At 33.4% G+C, this 22,939-nt stretch overlaps 1 protein-coding gene across 5 annotated transcripts in view; it reads left to right on the plus strand.

Moving 5' to 3' along the window:
* CBL (Cbl proto-oncogene) overlaps nucleotides 1-22,939 on the plus strand; it is a 94,673-nt gene that overhangs the window by 39,326 nt on the left and 32,408 nt on the right. For 4 of the 5 annotated variants that reach the window (XM_039866619.1, XM_039866622.1, XM_039866621.1 and 1 more), the window contains 8 exons: nucleotides 6,293-6,439; nucleotides 8,105-8,261; nucleotides 9,983-10,104; nucleotides 10,438-10,575; nucleotides 11,636-11,723; nucleotides 12,089-12,220; nucleotides 12,436-12,639; nucleotides 12,847-12,897. In XM_039866619.1, coding sequence (XP_039722553.1) covers nucleotides 6,293-6,439; nucleotides 8,105-8,261; nucleotides 9,983-10,104; nucleotides 10,438-10,575; nucleotides 11,636-11,723; nucleotides 12,089-12,220; nucleotides 12,436-12,639; nucleotides 12,847-12,897 — 1,039 coding nt within the window. The remainder of the gene's footprint in view (nucleotides 1-6,292; nucleotides 6,440-8,104; nucleotides 8,262-9,982; nucleotides 10,105-10,437; nucleotides 10,576-11,635; nucleotides 11,724-12,088; nucleotides 12,221-12,435; nucleotides 12,640-12,846; nucleotides 12,898-22,939) is intronic. The other variant, XM_039866623.1, reaches the window with a different exon arrangement.

A 22,939-nucleotide genomic window follows, 5' to 3' on the forward strand; every position in this document is an offset into this window, starting at 1 on the left:
ATGTCATCTCAGTATGTTCTCTCTCACTCAGCATTCTTTGGATGACACTAGTGTTTGTATGTAAGGTTTTTGGAGTCTACTGAATAGGAAAAGCAGTGTAGTTATCACCGAAATGGTACCAACTAAATGAAATACTTAAAAGCATTGATAATTTCACCATTCAACAATATAATTAATTTGTCATTGTCTATATGAGTTCTTCAGCCCACACCATGGCTGAATGGCAAAGAATGGGTTATATTGTGACCTCGTTTTGTTAATATTTCACAACTCCAAAATGATATCAGCTTGTTTATCATTGTCTTAAAAATGTTAATCATTTTGACAATTTCCCACTGGAAGTACAGGATCATTATTAGGTTCACAAATACTTTAAAAATAGATTTCAATGTAAATTATTGAGGTTTTTCTCCCAATGTTTTATTATGAATTTTTTCAAACATACAGAAAAGTTGAAAGAATATACCTATCACTTAGATTCTACAATTAACAAAATTATTGTTTTTAAAAAGAAAGTTCTGCTTTCTTCTCTTTTTAAAAATCAAACTTTTTTGGGTCTTTGAGTAATTTTCACATGAGAATATTTTGAAATGTCTGAGATGATTTTTGATGTTTCTGTGCTATTTATTCAGAAATTATAAAATTCTTTGAGTAAAATAATTAACATATTCTGGGATTTAGCCTTAGCCAATCTCTCGTGTCAGAGTAAATAACAGTATTTTAGTTTATCAGATTAGATTAATCTTTCAGGCCCCATATATGGTTAATATAATGAATTGTTCATTTAAATTTCATAAGATATAAATTCATTTAAATATTTGGCAGGCAGGAATAAAATATACTTAAAAAATTATTATTTCTTGGGTATAATTTCTAGTCCTAGGTCATATAAGGACAAGTACTAGCTTTCTCTTGTCTTTCTTCTTCAGCCCTCTTATGAAATTGCCAAAGTTAAGGTTTCAAATCAATGATATAGCATAAATTTACTCATTTTTATACTTGGGATGAATTTTAAGAGTAATTGGTTTCAGCTTCCTTATATTCCATCTGAGGCAACAGAGCATTAAGCCCAGAGAGGTTAAATAACTGCCCAAGGACACAATAAGTTAATGGGAAATCAGGAAATATATTTTAGATCTCTAGTTGTCAGGTACTTTTTTGTAGAAGGAATAAAGAAAGCATGCTTGTCAATTACAGAATTTATCTCTGAATGTCAAAATGGAGTTTCAAAAAAATGTAACCCTAAGTGAGAATATCTTTATAAATACATTAGACTAATTGTTTTACAGGTTATCTTTTTTTTCTAGAAGACCTCAGTCCCTTAATATTCATTTCTCAACCATCTTTTTCTTCTTGAAACTGTTATTGTACTTCTAAGGGATTTTCATTAAAACAAAAAAGTGTGGTTATACTCTCAGTACTTTTATTAAACAATAAATACCTTTTAATATTAGGGGTTAATGTATTTCCCCATACTATTTTTATTTTTCCATTTCCTCTTTCTCTGCAAAGTACTTTGTGGCCAAGAGTTAGTTACAAGATAGCTTTTTTTTTCTTTTTTTTTTTCCCCCAGTATTTCATGTAGTAGTAAGCTCACTTGTCAATATCATTTGAGGAGTTTTCTTTTTCTCATATTCATATAAAGCCCACTTATCCACATTCATGCTTGATCTATAGAAATGGTGATTGTTATTCCTATCAAGTTGTATTTTTTTTTTTTTACTTTTGAAGCTAAAACAGGAGCTATAAATGCTTATTTAATTTTTAATATTTGTAAGTATTGGTGATATATAAATCTTAGTTCCTTATTACCTGAAATTATATACAGAAAAATGTATACCGTTATTTTAGGCTTGAGGTACATTGACTTTGAGAGTAGAACTTGAGATAGAGGGAAAAGAACTGACAGGACTTGAACTTAAAGAAAAAATTTACACTACATACAGAATTAGCATTTGATTAGGAGGAAGTTGTAAGAGGGGAAGAGGAATATGGAAGCTATAGAGTAGAAATTTTAGTTCCTTGGATATAGATGTTTAGAGTTAAAAGTAGTCAAAATAACCTCCTTCAAATACTGAGTTAAAGAAAAACCTGTATTGCTACTACTAGAAATGAAGAAAAGTTTTCTCTTGAGGGCATTTACAAAAAATTGAACAGTTTTGTTCTTTTGTGGATCTTTGGAGAATTGTTTGAACATATTGTATGAATTGAGGTAACTGTTGAGAGAATTTTGAGAAGTATTGATTACTTTGTAATAAGCCCAAATATATCCATCATGTCTTATTCTAAGTTCACATGGTTAGACAGATTCTGCTGATTAAATTCTACCCTCTATACTGTAGACACTGAGCCATAGGCCTAAGGCCTTAAAATGTCATTGAACAGAATTTCAGCTTGGATCAGTTGTAAAATGCTCTGACTCATGGGCTTTTATAGATTCTTTATTTCCTCTTAAGAAATGTGATGCTTATAGTGCATATCTCTGTTGGTTTTAAGAAATGTAAGCTGGCTTTTTGGAGGGATGCATCCCTGATTAGGAAAGTGTCTTAAATTGATTTTCAGTAACTATTTCAGTCAGCACTTTGAACTGCTCTTAGATACCTGGTGCCATTATAGCCTATGGTCAATAACTTTCCTTTTTTGTGGCTTACTTCACAAATTAAGAAAGCTTTCTGTCCATTATTTTTTTGGTATCTGTATTTTATCTCTGGTCTAGCTAGCATAGTGCTAGATACCTGGTAGATTCTCAGTGGAAAATTATTTGAAGAGTCAAAGATGCTGAGAAGGCCCAAACATCTCAAGACTCACTTCCTGTCTTTACTTCAGACTTGGCTTAAAAATTAACACTCAGAGAAGTTCCTAAGACCATCTTCTCAAAAATGGCAATCCTATATGACTTTCTCATAAGCTGCCTTGTTTTTCTTCAAAGCACTTTTATTTCACCAGCTGATACTTCTCCCCTGGGAATTTAAATGTCATAAAACCAGGAATTTTGTTTTGTTCATTGTATCCATTTTTAGTGCCTAGTAAATTGTAGGCAGTCAAATGTTTTCTGAAGGTATAATAAAGGTTAGAAATTGTACCAGATGCCCAAGGGGACATAAATACACATCAGAAATGAATTCAGCTCTTGTGCACACAAGTAACTATAGTACAAGATGGGTTCAGGTGACTAAGAGAACTGCAGTGAAAATGCTGGGAGTATTTTAGGGGTTTATTACTTCTAGCTGGCTTCTTAAGAAATGACATTTAAGCTGGGTCTTATTTCATACTAGGGAAACAAGCAGAGGATCAGAGGTAGGAAAAGTGAATACATATAGTAGTACATATAAGAAAAGGTGAACTATTCAATTTGGCTAAAATATACTAGTGAAGAACTAAGAAATTAGTTAGAAAGGTAGGTTAGAGCCATGTCAATGGAAAGTCTTAAAATCAAAGCTGAGTTTGGATTTTGTCCCATTGGCACTGTGGAAATTGTTTTTTTGCTTCCTTAAAAGGAGTTATATGTGGTATTGTTGGACGTGCATAGAAAGAGACTGAAGTTTAAATTATGAGGTAGGTAGGTGAACATAGTAGCAAGGAGTGTATATTAGAATAATAATGTAATTCAAAGGTAGGATTGATAATGGTCAGCAAATTGACAAGTGAGGCATGAAGAATACGGGAAATGGAAGAAGCCAAGATGAGTCCAAGGTTTTGAACTTGTTGAAAGTAAGATGGTGTTGTCATTAAATAGAGAAATAGGAAACATGAAAAAAGAACGGATTTGAGAAGGAAGATTGGTTTAATTTTTAACATCTGGCTTTGAAGTGGCTAGCATTTGAATGGAGAAATGTAGGCAGATGGAAAGCTACTAAGGCCTAAGATTTGGGGATGGTTTGCAAAGTAGTGTTTGAAGCCTTGAGACTAAAAGGAAAATAGCAGAGATCAAATTTTTGGGAAATAGCTCTATTAAGAGAATAGGGAGAAAAGGCAATGGAAGAACAAACCAAGTAAGAGAACCAAGAGAGGACAACATTGGAGAAATCAGGAAAGATATTTTCAGGAAGAAGTAAGACACAAAACATTTTTCCAGAAAGAACTCTGTTGTAATCTAGGAAGTGTGATATATATTTTTTTCTGTCATATCATACATTATCTTGCTGTACAGTTTAGCATAGTTCTTTATACATAGTAGATTTTGACAGTTTAGCATATCTTAAGGTATTCATGGAGTCTCACCTACCTATCTTTAAGAATTAACCTTTGGCAGAATGTTATATTAATATCGAGGCTCAGTGCATTATGCAGTCTGGTGTCTTGCTGAAAACCTGTGCTTTCCAGATTTTCTACCAAGTTATTTGATTCAGAGTCCCTCTGTGGTATATTCTTGATCTTTTCTATTATTTTTAAAACAGTAAAAGTCGTAACCAGCAATAAGTGAAGGATCTCAGAGTACAATGTGGAAAACAGTTAATGGAGTTTAGGCATTGAATAAGTGCTTGTATTTTTGTCTTACACTTGAGCTATTTAACATATGAATTATTTTAGACTATCTTCAAAGAATATTTTTTTTTATCACTTCTATAGGTGCTTTCAGAAAGTAAATAGGAAACTATAAAGAAAATAACTTGCTACAAGTACAAGAAGACAAATATAAAAAAACCGAAGCTGATTTGTTGGTAAGCTGACTGGAAAGATTTCAGCAGCATTTAGCAGAAAAGTTAGGACTAGAGAAACTTGGTTACTTCAGTGCAGTATTTTATCCAGGAGAGACAAAGATGAGACTTACTGTGACTCTTCAGTATAGTATAAAAAGGAAAATTTCTCTCTATTAAAGAGAATTTTTAGGTAATCAAATTTGATCACAAATTGACTTGAAATTTTATGGTCCACCTGTATCACGAGAATAGACTTTTGAATACATAAATACTAATTATTGAGACAAGAGAAAATAAGCAAGGATAAACAGAAGCTGATTTAGTGTATAACAATATCTAAAGCATCTGTATCTTGTTCTGTGTGATAATACCATTAAAGATAAATCGAATAAAATACATGTCTAAAAGTGGAGATATTATCTGGTGTGTTGAATTTGTATTGTGTGGCATCCTTATAATTCACATCCATTAAATAGAGATTATTAGAATAAAGTTAACTAAAAAAAAGATAGAATAGAGTTACTAATTGTTAAAACAGTATTAGCATATGCACTTATGTAGAAAATTTTACATAGTGTGGATGTTAACATTTCATTTTCATTAAAGAGATGTTGTTTTTGTAAAACAACTCTTTCAGGTCTGATTTAGTGAAAATATTTGTTAGGTCCGGATATTTAAATAGTCCTTTTTATTGAGAATTTACATTTATTTTTTATTGGATTAGTTGTATGGTGATTTAAAAAATCCGGAATAGCTTATGCAAAGCAGGAAATAACATGTTTTACTTTCCTAGCATTTCTTTTCTCTTGTGAGTTGAATAGTTATAGCAGTGTACAAGTTCTTATACTTATTTGTTGAATTCTCTTACTGTCATCCTAAAATAGTAAATTTATTCATGTTAATTTATGCTAAGAGTCATTAGGCCTGATTAAGATTCAAAGCCTTAAAATATATTATTGTTAATTTTTTTTCTTACTTACTATACAACATCTATTTGAATGGAGGGAATAGGAGTGGACCTAGTTGACTGGAATGGTCTTTCTGCTATTATATTTGCATCTTTCATATGATGTTAGGGCAAAAACAGTTTCTGAAGCCCTTCTTTGAACAATGATAATATAAAGTACAGTTGACCCTTGAACAACACAGGCATTAAGGGTGCCTACCCCTGACCCATGCAGTTGAAAATCCATGTGTAACTTTGACTCCCCAAAACCTGAACTACTAATAACCTGCAGTAGCCTTATTGATAACATAAGCAATTAACACATATTTTATATATGTATTATATTCTGTATTCTTACAATAAAGTAAGCTAGAGAAAAGAAAATGTTAAAATTATAAGGAAGAGAAAATACATTTACTGTACTATATATATTGGAAAAAAAAATTCTCATGTAAATGGACCCACGCAGTCCAAACCCATGTTGTTCAAGGTTCACCTGTATTTAATATCGTCAGTAGCACACATTCTTTCCTTTCTTCTTCCCTGGTTTACTATATCTTTGAATAATATTGGCCAGAAAATATATTTGAAGAGGGTTTTTATAAATGTATTTTAATATTTATGTATTATACACGTGGTGAATTCAGTGCATTTAAGATAAAAATAATTTTATGTATTTAATTATTATGCTTCTGATCATTTGTAGGAGAAACCTAACCAAACTGTCCCTGATCTTCAGCCACATGCTAGCAGAACTAAAGGGAATCTTTCCAAGTGGACTCTTTCAAGGAGACACATTTCGGATTACTAAAGCAGATGCTGCAGAATTTTGGAGGAAAGCTTTTGGGGAAAAGTAAGTCTCAAAATAATGAATTTGAACCCTATGAAGATCTAAAGCTTGTATTGTGGACTTTTGTTTAGTTTTTTATTTAGCAAAATATTTAAAATGGGAAAACATAGAGGAAAAGAATAATTTTGTGTATACCTACTTTCCAGCATTGGTAAATGCTAACATTTTCTGCCCCCACCCCTTTAAAGAAATTCAGCAGATTCAGTTGAAACCCATGCTTGAATATGCTTCTCTTCCTCTCCCCGTTCATTATGTTGTTAATTGACATTCACATTTCAAATTATTTTGCTACTGCAAACAGTCCTATAGTGAACAAAATTGTATTTGTCTTCATATGCAAGAGTTTCTCTATAGTTACATAGCTAGGAGTAGCATTGATGAGTCAGGGGGTTTCATATATTCTGCTTTGCCAACTGTTGCCTAATTGTTTTCCAAAGTGGTTGTCCCAGTTTATATTCTCATAAGTAGTGTATACCAATTCCAGTAGCTCTTCAGTTTGATTAACACTAGTAATTTGAGTTGGTATATTTTGCTTTATATTCCTGATGACATGGGAGGTTGAACATCTTTTCTAATTTGTGACTGATAATCAGGATTCTTATCCTGACTTGCCTATTCCTCTTCCACACTTCTCCATTTTCCCATTAAGTTGTTTGTCTTTTTCCTGTTCTAAGGTATTAATTCTTTGTTAAATTACAGATACCTTCTCCTTGGCCATGGCTTGTCTTTCCACTGTTATATTGTATTATAAAGTACAGAGTTTTAAGTTATATAGATCTGTGTGTTAAGTATTAATTTAAATGTGCTTATATATCTGAAATTTTGGATCAAAGGACTGGAAAGGTAGAAAGCAGTAAAATTTTTGAGTTGAATATACAGACCCTAACATCTCCCTTTAAATGCTTGCTTTATTTAGAAAAATGTTTACATATAAAATATAGAATAATTAGCAATTTTAAAAAACCTAGTTGAAGAGGATGGAGATAAGTTTAACATTGTTCCTTTAATAACTATATTAGAAAAGAGTTTAGAATACCACTTGTTCTCTTATTTTCAGGCAGGTGAATACATGAGCTTTTCAAAGGCTTTATTTGTTTTAAAGATCTTAGGAAAGAGAAATCCCATTGTATCTCTTCCTAGCCTTATCTGGGGTTTAATCACTCATATTAAATAATTTCTTCCTCATCTCTATCAGAACTCTGTTCTTCCTTTACCTTAAGCCTATTTCTTCCTGTCTAGTCCTTGATAGTGCAGATTCCTCAAAGAACTCAGAATGTTTTACATGGTTTAAAAAAGTTAGATTAAACACAAGCTTTCAGTTAGTAAAGGCCGGGCCACAGATTACATTTATTATACCAAAGAATATTCTCTGTGTGCTTATCTAATAGAAAAAAAGGCCTGAAGAAAGATGAGAAAGGAGATTAATTTGTGACACTCTGCCACAGAATAGTAGAAAAAGACTTCTCTATTATTAATTTACTCATTAGAAAGTTAAGAAATATGTCATTTACTCCCTTTATGTTCTCAATCCAAAATATAGCTCAGCTTCTTTAGGAGAATTGAAATTGATATTGAGAGCTTAATGTGGCTCTCTTTTCCTTGATTATAGCAATGCCCAGAATTATCTGTTACCTTACTCTGTGCCTTCTCATCCACCTCCTACCCCAGGACAATAGTCCCTTGGAAGAGCTTCCGACAGGCTCTTCATGAAGTACATCCCATCAGTTCTGGGCTGGAGGCCATGGCTCTGAAATCCACTATTGATCTCACCTGCAATGATTATATTTCAGTTTTTGAATTTGACATCTTTACACGACTCTTTCAGGTAAGATAATAAAAAGTTGGCTAAAGTAGTTATTGCCATTTTTCTGAAGAGAAAGCTTTTTTAAAAATAACACTTAGGATATTGCTTATTATAAAAGTATTTTTATTCATTCTAGAAACTATAGGCAAGAAAATTAAAACTACTCTATTTCGTATCTATATAGATATACATACATATATAGTATTTTTTGTTAAAAATAGTAACTATACAGTCTGCTTTCTTGTCCTCACATTTATAATCTCTTTATTATTAAATATTCTTTTTTTGCATCATTTTAATAATAGACTGTCTAGAAAATGGGTATACAGTCACATGCCACTTAATAATTTATTCTGAGAAATGCATCATTAGGCAATTCCATCCTTATGTGAATATCATAGAATGGGTTTACACAAACCTGTTGGCACAGCCTACTGCACACCTAGGCTTATTGGTATAGCCTGTTGATCCTGGGCTACAAACCTGTATAGCATATTACTGTACAGATTTAATATATCTTTGAATAATATTAGCCAGAAAGTATGTAGGTAGGTACTTGTAGGAAATTGTAACACAGTGATAAGTATTTGTATATCTAAACATAGAAAAGGTACAGGAAGAATATGGTATAAAGGATAAAAAATGGTACACCTGCATGGAGCATTTACCATGAATGGAGTCTGCAGGACTGAAAGTTGCTCTGGATGAGTCAGTGGGTGAGTGGTGAGGGAATGTGAAGGCCTAGGACATTACTGTACACTGTTGTAGACTTTATAAACACTGTACCCTTAGGCTACATTAAATTTATAAACTAACATGAGACCGTACAGCACAGGAGAAAATGATGCAATCAAGAGATGGTAAACATAAGATGTAGGAGACTACTGACATAACACAGCATACTGTTTCACATCAAACTTTTTTTCTAAGTAAAAAGAGCGCACTCTAAAATAATGATAAAAAGTATAGTATAGTAACATAGTTATTTATTATCATTATCAAGTATTATGTACTTTATATAATTGTACACGCTAAACTTTTATATGACTTGCAGTGCAGTAGGTTTATTTATACCAGCATCACCACAAACACATATGTTGCACTATGACGTTATGACAGCTATGATGTCACTAGATGATAGGACTTTTTTTATGTGCCATTATAATCTTAAGAGACCACGATGGTATATGTGTTCAGTCATCTACCAAAATGTCGTTACATGGTACATGACTATAATATGATGTATTTAATCAGTTCTCTGTTATTAGACAATTATGTATGTTTCCAACTTTGCTCTTATTGACTGTTGAGATGTATTGATGCTTCAAAAAGAATTCATGTTTTCTTTTTCTAAAGATAATGTGTATATATGTCAACTTGCATAATCTTTTATTTGGAACTTCTCAGTTACATGTGCAGTCTCTGCCCTATTTTTGTTTTTTTGTTTGTTATTATTTAACCTCACTACCGTTAGTTGGAAGTGCTTTAAAATTTCTTGAATTTCATTTGTAAAGTTAAATTTTTCCTTATAAAGATACGTTCTTTTTTTTTTTTAGCTTTTCGGAGTTCTTATCTCCCAAACTTATTTGTCTTCCCTCAAAGTCTCAATATAATCAGAAATTTAACAGTAAATGGAGAGTTCATAATTGAAAATTGAGGTGATTTTCCTTTTGTTTTTCGTTACTCTGAAGCTGATTGTATGTCTTGAGCCAGATGGTCTGATCGATCTCTTGTCTCCTTAGCCCTGGTCCTCTTTGCTCAGGAACTGGAATAGTCTTGCTGTAACTCATCCTGGTTACATGGCTTTCCTGACGTACGATGAAGTAAAAGCTCGGCTCCAGAAATTCATTCACAAACCTGGCAGGTCAGTGCCATGAATCAGAGGTTTATTCTCCTGAATTTTTTTCTTTTGTGACCTTTGTTAGAATAGAGAAAACATAATCTTTTATTAGTTTTCCAGTGGCAGTGTTTCTGCAGTAGGATTGATGCCTGTTTATCAAAGGAATTGACTCTTTCAAATCCTATGATTTGATAAACGCTTTCAAGCCACTTAAGAGTTGGGCTTATGTGTCTTTGGTTTTTGGTATGGAGTCATTCAAGAATTGCCATATTGGTGGTCCTTTTGATTTTTGTCCATCTTGTCTTCTACCCTAATATAAGCATATGTATTCAAAATTCTGTTTATCTCTGTTCTCAGTTACATTTTCCGGCTGAGCTGTACTCGTCTGGGTCAGTGGGCTATTGGGTATGTCACTGCTGATGGGAACATTCTCCAGACAATCCCTCACAATAAACCTCTCTTCCAAGCACTGATTGATGGCTTCAGGGAAGGCTTGTGAGTACCTACTGTTCACCATCTGCTAGAATCTAGGAACTTAGGGACTATAAAACTTCATCATTAATGACTTTATTTCAGGTTCTTTCTACAGGTTGAGATATATGAAACATAATAAGAGGTTCTGTTGTTTTGACCTTCAAGTTCTGTAGGACTTCTGTTTTTATTTAAAAGGGATTCCTTGGGTGAAATTTCTCTACTGCTTCAGTTTTTACCATGAGTAAACTATCTTTCTCCTTTTCCAAATGTTAACATATTTTCAAGTCTATATTAGATTTAAAATTATACCAGTTAGAAGAAAATGTTACCAGTTATTTAGCCAACATTAGAGTGATTAGATGTTTGCTCTTTATGACAGTGGGCTCAGTGGCCTTCATTCTAACATCATTTTGGTTCAGCAGCATTTCTTCAGGCTTTGGGCTTTTGTAATCTATGCTAATATTTATGACTAAGTTCTTACTTATTCCAGAATTGCTATTCCTTTTGGCATTCAAATTATCATTTTGTAATCACTAAAAGTACTAACAGTTGACCAGGTATCAGAAAACTATTTATGTTTAAGGTGATTTAGGAAAATTTGTTTTCCATTATGCATCACCTACAGTAGCATTGGAACTGAAAGGGGTGCTTTTCCAAATGTCAGAGCAGTTTGATACTAGAAGTTTCCTGGTAGGTGATGTTAGTAGCTTAATTTGCTTCTTGTTACATTCTTTCTTAATTGGTGTCTCTCAGTGTTGAATTTGCAAACAATGGTATTTCAGGTCTTTAGTCCAAAGCAAATGCAGTTTAAATTAAAAATTTGTACTTCATGCCCATCCATAGATGAAAATAAAGGTTGGCAAACTATCTACTGTCAGTCTCTTTACAGAAGAAGTTTGTCAATCCTTGGATTAAAAGATAGAGCCTGTGGCATTGTGCCTGGAGAAAAGAATATCGGTATTTGGAGAATATCTTTTTGGAACTGTTCTGTTATTTATTTTTTTGAAGCATTACTAAGATTTATCACTTTTGCAAATTTATTGGCTTCAATAAAATCCCAAGGTTGGTTATTTTTTTATAGCTATTTGTTTCCTGACGGACGAAATCAGAATCCCGACTTGACAGGCTTATGTGAACCAACTCCCCAAGACCACATCAAAGTGACCCAGGTGAGTTTCGTTTTATATTATAACTATATCACTAGAGCCAAGCTTTTATACATACTTAATAGAATTGACAGTAGAATTGTATTAAGTGATTAGAACACTTAAATCTTAAACCGTTGACTAGATTAGTGAATTTATGTGTGTAGTTTCTCTTAAAACCATGTAGCTTAAAATAGGACCAAGACTAGATGATTTCTGTTTAATGGGAGAATATTGACTACTGTTGTGAAACTTTTATATAAGAACAATTTGTATAGAAAGTAAATCTTTAATTTTTCTGTTTTTAGCATTTATAGCTATAGTCATTCATTCATGCAACAAATATTTGAAATAGGATGAGTAATCTCTTAATTTTTTTTAAATCAAAGGAACAATATGAATTATACTGTGAGATGGGCTCCACATTCCAACTGTGTAAAATATGTGCTGAAAATGATAAGGATGTAAAGATTGAGCCTTGTGGACACCTCATGTGCACATCCTGTCTTACATCCTGGCAGGTATGGATCCAAATCATGCATTTTCTCAGCTGTGTAAGCACTCTGAACAACTGGGGATAATATATCCTTTACAGGTAAAAGGGATGGCCTGGTTTGTGGAGTAGGTTTTAAACTTTTTTTTTTTTTTCTATCTCCAGGAAATGTATTTCCTAGTAAATGAGTATTTTAAGTTCTTTCAGATGTGCCTGTGTTACCATCTCCTGTTTCCTCTGCAGGAATCAGAGGGCCAGGGCTGTCCTTTCTGCCGATGTGAAATTAAAGGTACTGAGCCCATTGTGGTAGATCCATTTGATCCTAGAGGAAGTGGCAGCCTATTGAGGCAAGGAGCAGAGGGAGCTCCTTCTCCAAATTATGATGATGATGATGATGAACGAACTGATGAGTCTCTCTTCATGATGAAGGAATTAGCTGGTGCGAAGGTAAGACTGCAATTTAAGATACTGGCAAAATCCATTTTGAGTTGTGTTCTAAAGCTATAGAGTACATAATGACATCCAGACCACAAGGAGTAATAATAGTTCATATTTATTGAGCGTTTACTATGTGAGAGATACCATACTAAGCAATTTTTAAATTTTAGCTCATATAACCATATGAGAGGTGCTATTATTATCCTCATTTAACAGATGAAGAAACTGAGGCACAGAGAGGATAAGGAATTTGCTGAAGATAACACAGTAAGTTGAACCAGAATCTGTGGCCAGATAATACTGGCTTCAGGGCCTATGCTCTTACTGTCTGTATCGTAAAACTGGGCTTTACTCTGATAGCTTGGTGGAGAAAATGAAGGGGAATAAAAGAATTGGACTCTAATTTACTCCTGAGAGTAGAATATGTTGTTCTTGTCTTTTTTTCTAATGGAATCTTGGCATTAGAAAGTTAAGTTTGGTGAGGAGAAAGGAGACACTGTAAATTATCAAATAAATGGTAACAAAAATGATTAGAGGGTGGTAGGAAGTACCCTGTAGAAACTAAACAAACTATAAAGGCCCTTGTAAAGATAGGCGAGATAAAGGCTAAGAAAGATCTGATCAAACTCTGCTATATCAGATGGTAAGGTAGAACAAGAATTTATTCTCTATATCTTAAAAGTAAGTCAGCCATGAAGATTTTAGTAAAATATAGGACAAACAAAGGGTTCCTATATTCTGCAGATTCTCTAGAATATTATAAATTCATGGGGTGCATTTTCTTGGTACAAATGAAGCTTTCTTTTTTATCACCTTTTGACTGCCTCACACATAGTAGGTGCTCAATAAACATTGAAAGAATGGATTTTATCTCTTAAATAATTAGATCCAGTGTATATCTTCCTCTGTGTCCTCAATGCCACTGCCTTATTTCAGGCTCTCATCATCATTTGTTCTTACTGCTACCAGAGTAATTGATCTACAACACAAACCTGACCACCTCATTCGTTTGCTTCATTCCTCTTTGATGACTTCTCATTACTTAATGGGTTAAATCTATTCTCCTTTCCAGGCACTTTGCACTGATAATCCTTTCTAGTTTATATTTTGTGATCTAGCAAGGCTGAACCACTAAAAAATTCTCAATGCTTTTGTCTTAGTAGTTTCTATGTAATTCAGCTGTTTTCATTTTCTAGCAAACCTTTTCAGACTATACCCTGCTTTTCCCACCCCCAACTCACACATATTTACACACATAAAATCTAGGCCTGGCCAGGTGTTTCTGGGTTTCTGTGTATATATCTGCTATAGACTTATCACCTTGTAATAATTTATGAAACCTGTTTCCCATTATAAAGTTCTAGAAAGCAAGAGCTATATCTCATTTGTAATTAGCTACTCAAAATTGAGCACATAGTAATTACTTTGAAGGTTTGAATGGAAACTGAACACTTCAAAGCAGGAATTGTTCAGTTTATCGGTGCTATATCATTAATGGATAATTGAGGAAATCTGGATTATTTAAGTGGTACATTTTTGGTTTTCTGAATTTGACAGTAGTCTTGAGAAAAACTCAAGTAGAGATTCATTTGACATAGCAGTTTTATCTTCTTACATAGGTTGCTATCTGTTCATTCATGAAAATTTACTGGTAACCCCTAGAATATTAGGGAAGCTGAATAAGATAAATGATTCTTCATACATGTATTTATTTGAAATTAAAATACCCTTTTTTCTTCATGAATTTTTATAGATGGTAATACTCATTGTGGAAAAACAGGCACTCACATTCGTTGTTGATGGTACAAATTAGTTTTTTTGGAGGACAATTTGACATCTACTGAAATATGTAATGTTCACAGTTTGAATTAGCAATTCCATTTCTAGGAATTTATCCTAAAGAAATACTCAGTGTACAAAGCTACAGATATAGTTACTCTTACAGTATTATTTGTAATAAAAAAAAAAAAATTAGAAACAACCCACATGCCCACGTGTCAGTATTCTATTGCTGCCATAACAAATAACTACAACTTTAGCAGCTTAAAACAGTACATATTTATTCTCCTATGGTTCTATAGGGCAGAATTCCAACACACATTCCATCTCCCTTTCTGGAGGCTCTAGGCTCATTTTAGTTTGGCAGAATTTAGTTCCTTGCCAGTTGTAGAATTAAGATCTTGTTTCCTAGTCAGTTGTCAGTTTATGGTATTGTCAGCTACTAGGGGCTAACTTCATTCTTTGGCTTCTGGACTCCTTTCCTCCTTTAATTATATCTTCCTGAGATTCCTTGCTTTTAAGGACTCATGTGATTAGATTGGGCCCCCTTGGACAATCCAGGATAATCTCCCTATCTTAAGATCTATATCTTTAGCAGAGTTCCTTTTTCCATATAAGGTAACACATTCACAGATTCTGAGTTTTGGGGCATGAACATCTTGGGTGAGGAGGATCATTAGTCTGCCTATTAAAATCCATATAATGGAATGCTCTGCAGAATGAGTTCAGTTTACATATACCGAAGTGGAAAGCTATCTAATGTATATTAAATTTAAAAAACTGTATACTATGTATAGTATCATCTATTTCTATTAAGAAAATTGGGTTGTAAAAAACTTTTTAACATGCATAGGGAAAAAGTTGGATGACTGCACAGCAAATTACTATTATTTCTGAGGATACAAGTCCAGAGGACTTAAATTTTATGGAGTATTTAAAATTTTTTTTTCAATTAATATATATTACTTTTACAAGATGTTTATTGTGCTAGGTAAGTAGCTCTGTGTTGAGTACTATACAGAATAAGAAACCTAAGACAAAGGCCTGCAAGGAGCTAGTAGTTTTATTTGGGAAGAGAATATATATGTAAGCAAAACACTATTTAACACAAGGTAGACAGTATACACTGTTTTCAGTTGTTAGATGCACACTCTTTAAATACTGTGAGACTTTAGAGGAAAGAAGAAAATGAATGCTTTCTTCAATAATTGATAAATATGAATGATATTAAATTTACTCATTTAAATGTGATAAATGTACACTGTAAAAACTTGAGTAGAGAGAAAAACAGCATGTATTACATTGTCTCTTGGCTACTTGGTAATTTAGTCTCTTAATGGACATTCATATTGTTTCTAGGTTTATACATATTGATATTCTTTGCATGTCTAATTGTAGGTTAAATTTTTAGCAGTAGAATACTAGATAAAGATTTATGTAAAAATTTAAATTCCGATAGAACAGAAGGATATAATTAGGGGAGAGGCACATGGAAATTTCAGTCGGTGGTATTTCATTTCTTAGCTGAACGGTAGCTACTAGGTGGCTGTTTTATTTTATTATTGTTTGTACCTTACAATTTGTATAAGGTATGAATTTAAAAATTGAGTAAAAATATTTATCTTTTTTGATAGATTTTTTAACATAATTTTATTTTTCAGTTATAGTTGACATACAATATTATATTAGTTTCAGGTTTACAACATAGTGATTAGACATTTCTGTAAGTTATGAAATGATCACCCCAGTAATCTAGTACCCATCCGACACCATACATAGTTATTACTTTATACATTATTGACTATATTCCCTATGTTATACTTTATATCTCCATGACTTTTGTAAATACCAATTTGTACCTCTTAATTCCTTCCCCCCTTCAGCTATCACCCCAACATCAACATGTTCTGGAAAACATCAACATTTTCTCTGTATCTATAAGCTTGTTTCTGTTTTATTTTGTTCTTTAGATTCCACATGTAACTGCAATCATATGGCATTTGTCTTTCTCCGTGTCACTCCACTGAGCACAATACCCTCTAGGTCCATCCATGTTGTCTCAGATTTCATTCTTTTATATGACTGAGTCATATTCCATTGAATATGGAATATTCACCTCATCTTTATCCATTGCATCCATCATTGGACGCTTAGGTTGTGTCCGTATCTTAGTTATTGTAAATAACACTACAATGAACATGAATCCGTTTGTCCTTCGAAGCAGTGTTTTTGGTTTCTTTGGATATATACCCAGATATGGGATTACTGGGCCCTTGTCTCATGTTACAGCCTTTGTTTCAAAGTCTGTATTGTCTGGTATAAGTATTGCTACCCCGCTTTTTATTTCTTTCTTTCCATTTTCATGAAATATCTTTTTCTGTCCCTTCCTTTGAATATGTGTATATCTTTTGATCTGAAGGGACTCTCTTGTAGGCAGCATATGTAAGGAAGAGTCTTGTTTTCTTATCCATTCAGCCATCCTATATCTTTTTCTTTTCATTTGTTATATGTTATTATTTTTTATTATGGTGACATTGGTTAACGAAATCTAGTAAGTTTCAGGTGTACAATTCAACATTAAGGCATATATATACATTGCATCATGTGTTCACCACCCATAGTTAGATTTCTTTCTGCCACCACATATTTGACCCCTTTTACCACATCTACCTGCCTCCTCCCCTCCCCTCTGTTAACTATTAGTCTGTTGTCCATGTCCATGACTCCTTGCTTGTTTGTCATGTTTGTGTGTTGCTTTTAGATTTATATTCCACATAGAAGTGATATCATGTGGTTTTCAACTTTTTATGTCTGGCTTATTTTGCTTAGCATGATTATCTCAAGATATATCCAGATTGTCACAAATAGCAGTATTTCATCTCTTCTTATAGCTGAGTAATATTCCATTGTATATATGTACCACAGCTTCTTTATTCATTCATCTGTTGTAGGACACTTCGGTTGCTTCCATGTTCTGGCCCCTGTGAATAATGTTGCTATGAACATTGATCTTCAGATATCCTTTCTGATATATGTTTTCAAGTCTTTGGAGTAAATACCCAGTAGAGGGATTGCTGGATCATATGGTAGATCAATTCTTAGTTTTTTGAGGAACCTCCATACTGTTTTTCTTAGTGACTGTACCAATTTGTAGTCCCACCAGCAGTGTGTGAGGGTTCCTTTTTCTCTGCATCTTCTCCAACACTTGTTATTATTTGTCCTGTTGATAACAGCTATTCTAACAGCTGTGAGATGGTATCTCATTGTGGTTTTGATTTGCATTTCCCTAATAGCTAGTGATGTTGAGTATCTTCTCATATGTTTGTTGGCCATTTGTATGTCTTCTTGGGAGCAGCGTCTGTTCAGGCCCTCTGCCCATTTTTTAATTGGATTTTGTTGTTGTTATTATTATTGAGTTGTATGAGTTCTTTGTATATTTTGGATATTAGGCTTTTATCGGTGGCATTGCTTGCAAATATATTTTCCCACTCGGATGGTTGTCTCTTTAGCTCGTTGATGATTTCTTTTGCTGTGCAGAAGCTTTTTAGTTGGATGTAGTCCCATTTATTTATTTATTTTTTTCTTTTACTTCCCTTACTTTGGATCAGTCATGAAATCCTCTTTAAGTCCAAGGTCCATGAGGTTTGTTCCTATGTTTTCTTCTTTGCAATTTATTGTTTCAGGTCTTATATTCAGGTCATTAATCCATTTTTTTAACATTATTTTTTTAAATTTAAATTAGTTTCAAGTATACAGTACATTGGTTAGACATCTATATAGTTCATAAAACAATCCCCCAAATTGCTCCCTCCTTCCCCTGCCCCCCCACCTAGCCATCATATTAATGCTAACTGCATTCTCTCTGCCAAGCTCCCCATTCCCATGCCTAACTATCAATACTAATTTGTATTCTTTAACCCTTCACCCCATTCTCCCAGCCCCCCAATCCCCTCCCCTCTGTCACCAAATTGTCCACTATATTTGTGAGTCTATTTTTGATTAGTTTGTTCTTTTTGTTCCTTAAATGTCACATATAAGTGAAATCATATGGTATTTATCTTTCTCTGTCTGACTTATTTTATTCAGCATAATAACCTCTAGGTCCATCCATGTCGTTGCCAATGGTAGGATTTCATTTTTTTTAATGGCTGAGTAATATTCCATTGTATATATGAATGATAATTTCTTTATCCAATCATCTGTTGATGGGCATATCTTGGCTATTGCAAATTGTGCTGCCATGAATATTGGAGTTCATAGATCTTTACGAATTATTGTTTTGGTTTTCTTTGGATAAATACCCAGAAGTGGAATTGCTGGGTCAAAAGGTATATCCATTTTTAAGTTTTTGAGAAACCTCCAGACTGTTTTCCATAGCGGCTGTACCAATTTGCAATCCCACCAACAATGTATGAGGGCTCCCTTTTCTCCGCATCCTCGCCAACACTTGCTGTTTTTTGATTTACTGATGATAGCCATTCTGACAGGTGTGAGGTGATATCTCATTGTGGTTTTAATTGGCATTTCTCTGATGGTTAGTGATCTTGAGCATCTTTTCACATGTCTATTAGCCATCTGTATTTCCTCTTTGGAGAAGTATCTGTTCAGGTCTTCTGCCCATTTTTTAATTGGATTGTTTGTTTGTTTTTTTGTTGTTGAATTGTGTACGTTCCTTATGCATTTTGGAAATTAACCCCTTATCAGATGTATCATTAGTGAATATCTTCTCCCAAACAGTTGGTTGTCTTTTTGTTTTGTTGATGGTTTCCTTTGCTGTACAAAAACTTTTTAGTTTGATGTAATACCATTTGTTTGTTTTTTTTCTTTTGTTTCTCTTGTCTAGGGAGATATATCTGAAAAGAAATTCCTGTTAGTAATATCAAAGAGTTTACTGCCTATGTTTTCTTCTAGAAATTTTATGGTTTCAGGTCTTTAATTCATTTTGAGTCTATTCTTGTATACGGTGTAAGAAGATGGTGCAGCTTCTTTTTTTATATGTATCTGTCCAGTTTTCCCAACACCATTTATTGAAGAGACTGTCTTTACTCCATTCTATATTCATACCTCTTTTGTCATATATTAAGTGAAGGTATAGCCATGGATTTATTTCAGGGTTCTCTGTTCTGTTCCATTGATAACTATATCTGTTTTGATGCCAGTACCATGCTGTTTTGATTATTGTAGCCTTGTAGTATAGTTTGAAATCAGGTAGTGTGATACTTCCAACTTTGTTCTTCTTTCTCAAGATTGCTGTGACTATTCGGGGTTTTTTTATGGCTCCATATAAATTTTAGGATTATTTGTTCTAGCTGTATGAAAAATGCCATTGGTATTTTAATAGAGATTGTATTGACTCTATAGATTGCTTTGGGTAATATGCCATTTTAACAATGTTGATTATTCCTACCCATGAACAGGGTATATGCTTCCATTTATTTGTATCTTCTTCAGTTTCTTTATTCAATGACATAACTTTCTGAAAACAGCTCTTTTACCTTCTTGGTTAATTTGATTCCCAAGTATTTTATAGTTTTCGACGCAATTGTAAATGGGATTGTTTTCTTAATTTCTCTTTCTGAAAGTTCATCATTGGTGTATAAAAATGCACTGACTTCTGAATATTTATTTTGTAACCTGCTACTTTACTGAATTCATTAATCAGTTCTAACAGTTTTTTGGTGGAGTATTTAGGGTTCTCTATACGTAGTATCGTGTCTTCAGCAAATAACGAGAGTTTTACTTCTTCCTTCTCAATTCGGATGCCTTTTATTTCTCTTTCTTGTCTTATTGCTGTGGCGAAGACTTCCAATACAGTGTTGAAGAGGCATGGTGAAAGTGGGCATCCTGTCTTTTTCCTGATCTTAATGAAAATGCTTTTAGCCTTTCCCCATTGAGTATGATGTTAGCTGTAGGTTCGACATAAATAGCCTTTATTATGTTGTGATATGTTCCCTCTATTCCCACTTTGCTGAGAGTTTTTATCATAAATGGTGCTGGATTTTGTTGAACACTTTTTTTCTGCATCTGTTGATATCATATGGTTCTTATCTTTTGATTTGTTAATGTGGTGTATCACATTAATTGATTTGTGGATATCGAAGGAACCTTGAATCCCAGAAATAAATCCAACTTGATCATGGTATATGATATTTGTAATGTATTGCTGAATTAAGTTTCCTAATATTTTGTTGAGGATTTTTACATCAATGTTCATAAGAGATATTGGCCTATAGCTTTTTTTTTTGTAATGTCTTTGGTTTTGGAATCAAGGTAATGGTGGCCTCATAAAAGGAGTTAGGGAGTCTTCCCTCTTCTTGAATTTTTTGGAATAATTTGAGAAGAATAGGAGATAATTCTTCTTCGAATATTTGGTAAAGTTCGCCTATGAAGTCATCTGGTCCAGGACTTTTGTTTTTTTGGGAGAGTTTTGATTACTGATTCTATTTCATTGGTGGTAATCGGTTGGTTCAGATTCTCTGTTTCTTCTTGACTCCGTCTTGGGAGATTGTATCTAGGAATGCGTCCATTTTTCCAGATTGTCCAATTTGTTGGCGTATAATTGCTTATAGTATTTTCTAATGATCCGTTGTATTTCTGTGGAGTCCTTGATTATTTCTCCTCTTTCATTTCTGATTTTATTTATTTGAGTCCTCTCTCTTTTTTCTTTGATGAGGCTGGCTAAGAGTCTCAATTTTGCTTTTCCTTTCAAAGAACCAGCTCTTGGTTTCATTAATCTTTTGTATTTTTCTACTCTTATCTTTATTTCCTTCCTTCTATTTGGGTTTTGTTTGCTGTTTTTTTCCTAGTTCTTTTAATTGTAAGATTAGATTGTTTATATGAGCTTTTTCTTGGTTCTTGAGGTAGGCCTGCATTGCTGTGAATTTCTCTCTTAGGACTGCTTTTGCCATGTCCCATAAATTTTGAGTTGTGTTTTCATTTTCATTTGTCTCCAGGTATCTTTTGATTTCTTCTGTGATCTCACTAATAACCCATTCATTTTTTAGTAGCATGTTATTTAGCCTCCATGTATTTGTGTATTTCCAGTTTTTTTCTTATAGTCGATATCTAGTTTCATACTATTGTGATCAAAGAAGATGGTTGATATGATTTCAATCTTCTTAAATTTATTGAGACTTGATTTGTGTCCTAACATGTGGTCTATCCTTGAAAATGTTCCATGTGCACTTAAGATGAATGTGTATTTTGCTGCTTTGGGGTAGAATGCTCTGAAAATATCTATCAAATACATCTGTTCTAGTGTGTCTTTTAGGCCCATTGTTTCCCTGTTGATTTTTTGCCTGGAAGATCTGTCCATTGCTGTCAATGAGGTGTTAAAGTCTCCTACTATGAGACTATTAACTATTGCTCTCTCCTTTTATGTCAGTCAATAATTACTTTATGCATGTAGGTGCTCCTATGTTGAGTGCGTATATGTTTACTAGGGTTATGTCCTCTTGATTTATCGATCCCTTTATTATTATGTAATGCTCTTTTTTGTCGCTTATTATAGCCTTTGTTTTAAAGTCTATTTTATCTGATATAAATATTGCTAGTCTGGCTTTTTTTTTTTCATTTCCATTTGCGTGAAATATCTTTTCCCATCCCTTTACTTTTAGTCTGTGTTGTTTGATCTGAAGTGGGTCTCTTGTAGACAGCATATGCATGGGTCTTGTTTTCTTATCCATTCAGTTACTCTATGTCTTTTGATTGGAGCATTTAATCTGTTTACATTTAAAGTGATTACTGATAGATACATTGTTACTGCCATTTACTTATTCATATTTGTTATTTCTATTTTCTTTATTACCCCTTCTCTTTTTACAGAAGACCCTTTAACATTTCTCGTAATGCTGTCTTGTTGGTGATGAATTCCTTAAGCTTTTTCCTGTCTGGGAAGCTCTTTATCTCACCTTTCATTTTAATCAAAAGCCTTGCTGGATACAGTATCCATGGTTGTAGATTCTTATTTTTCATAACTTTGAATATTTCTTGCCATTCCCTTTTGGCCTGCAACATTTCCAGTGAAAAATCAACAGACGTTCTTATGGGGGTACCCTTGTAAGTAACCAGCTTCCTTTCTCTTGCTGCTTTTAAGATTCTCTCTTTGTCTTTGACCTTTGACGTTTTAATCATGAGGTGTCTTGGTATAGGTCTGTTTGAATTCCTCTTGTTTGGGACTCTTTGTGTTTCCTGAACTTGTATGACTAATTCCTTTGTCAGGTTAGGGAAGTTTTCTGTCATTTTTTTCTTCACATAGAGTCTCAATCCCTTGCTTTCTCTTCCTCTTCAGGTACTCCTATGATTCAGATATTTTTACGCTTCATGTTATCCCAGAGGTCTCTTAAGCTATCCTCCTTTTTAAAAATTCTTATTCTTTTTGTTTTTCTGATTGGTTGTATTTAGCTACCTTGTCTTCCAATTTGCTGATTCGATCTTCTGTTTTGTCCTGTCTACTGTTGAATCCTTCTAGTGTATTCTTCATTTCAGTTATTGTATTCTTCATTTCTGTCTAGTTCTTCTTAATAGTTTC

The sequence above is a fragment of the Pteropus medius genome, unplaced genomic scaffold, assembly GCF_902729225.1.
Source record: "Pteropus medius unplaced genomic scaffold, Ma_sr-lr_union100, whole genome shotgun sequence".
In the NCBI taxonomy this organism is placed as follows: domain Eukaryota; kingdom Metazoa; phylum Chordata; class Mammalia; order Chiroptera; family Pteropodidae; genus Pteropus; species Pteropus medius.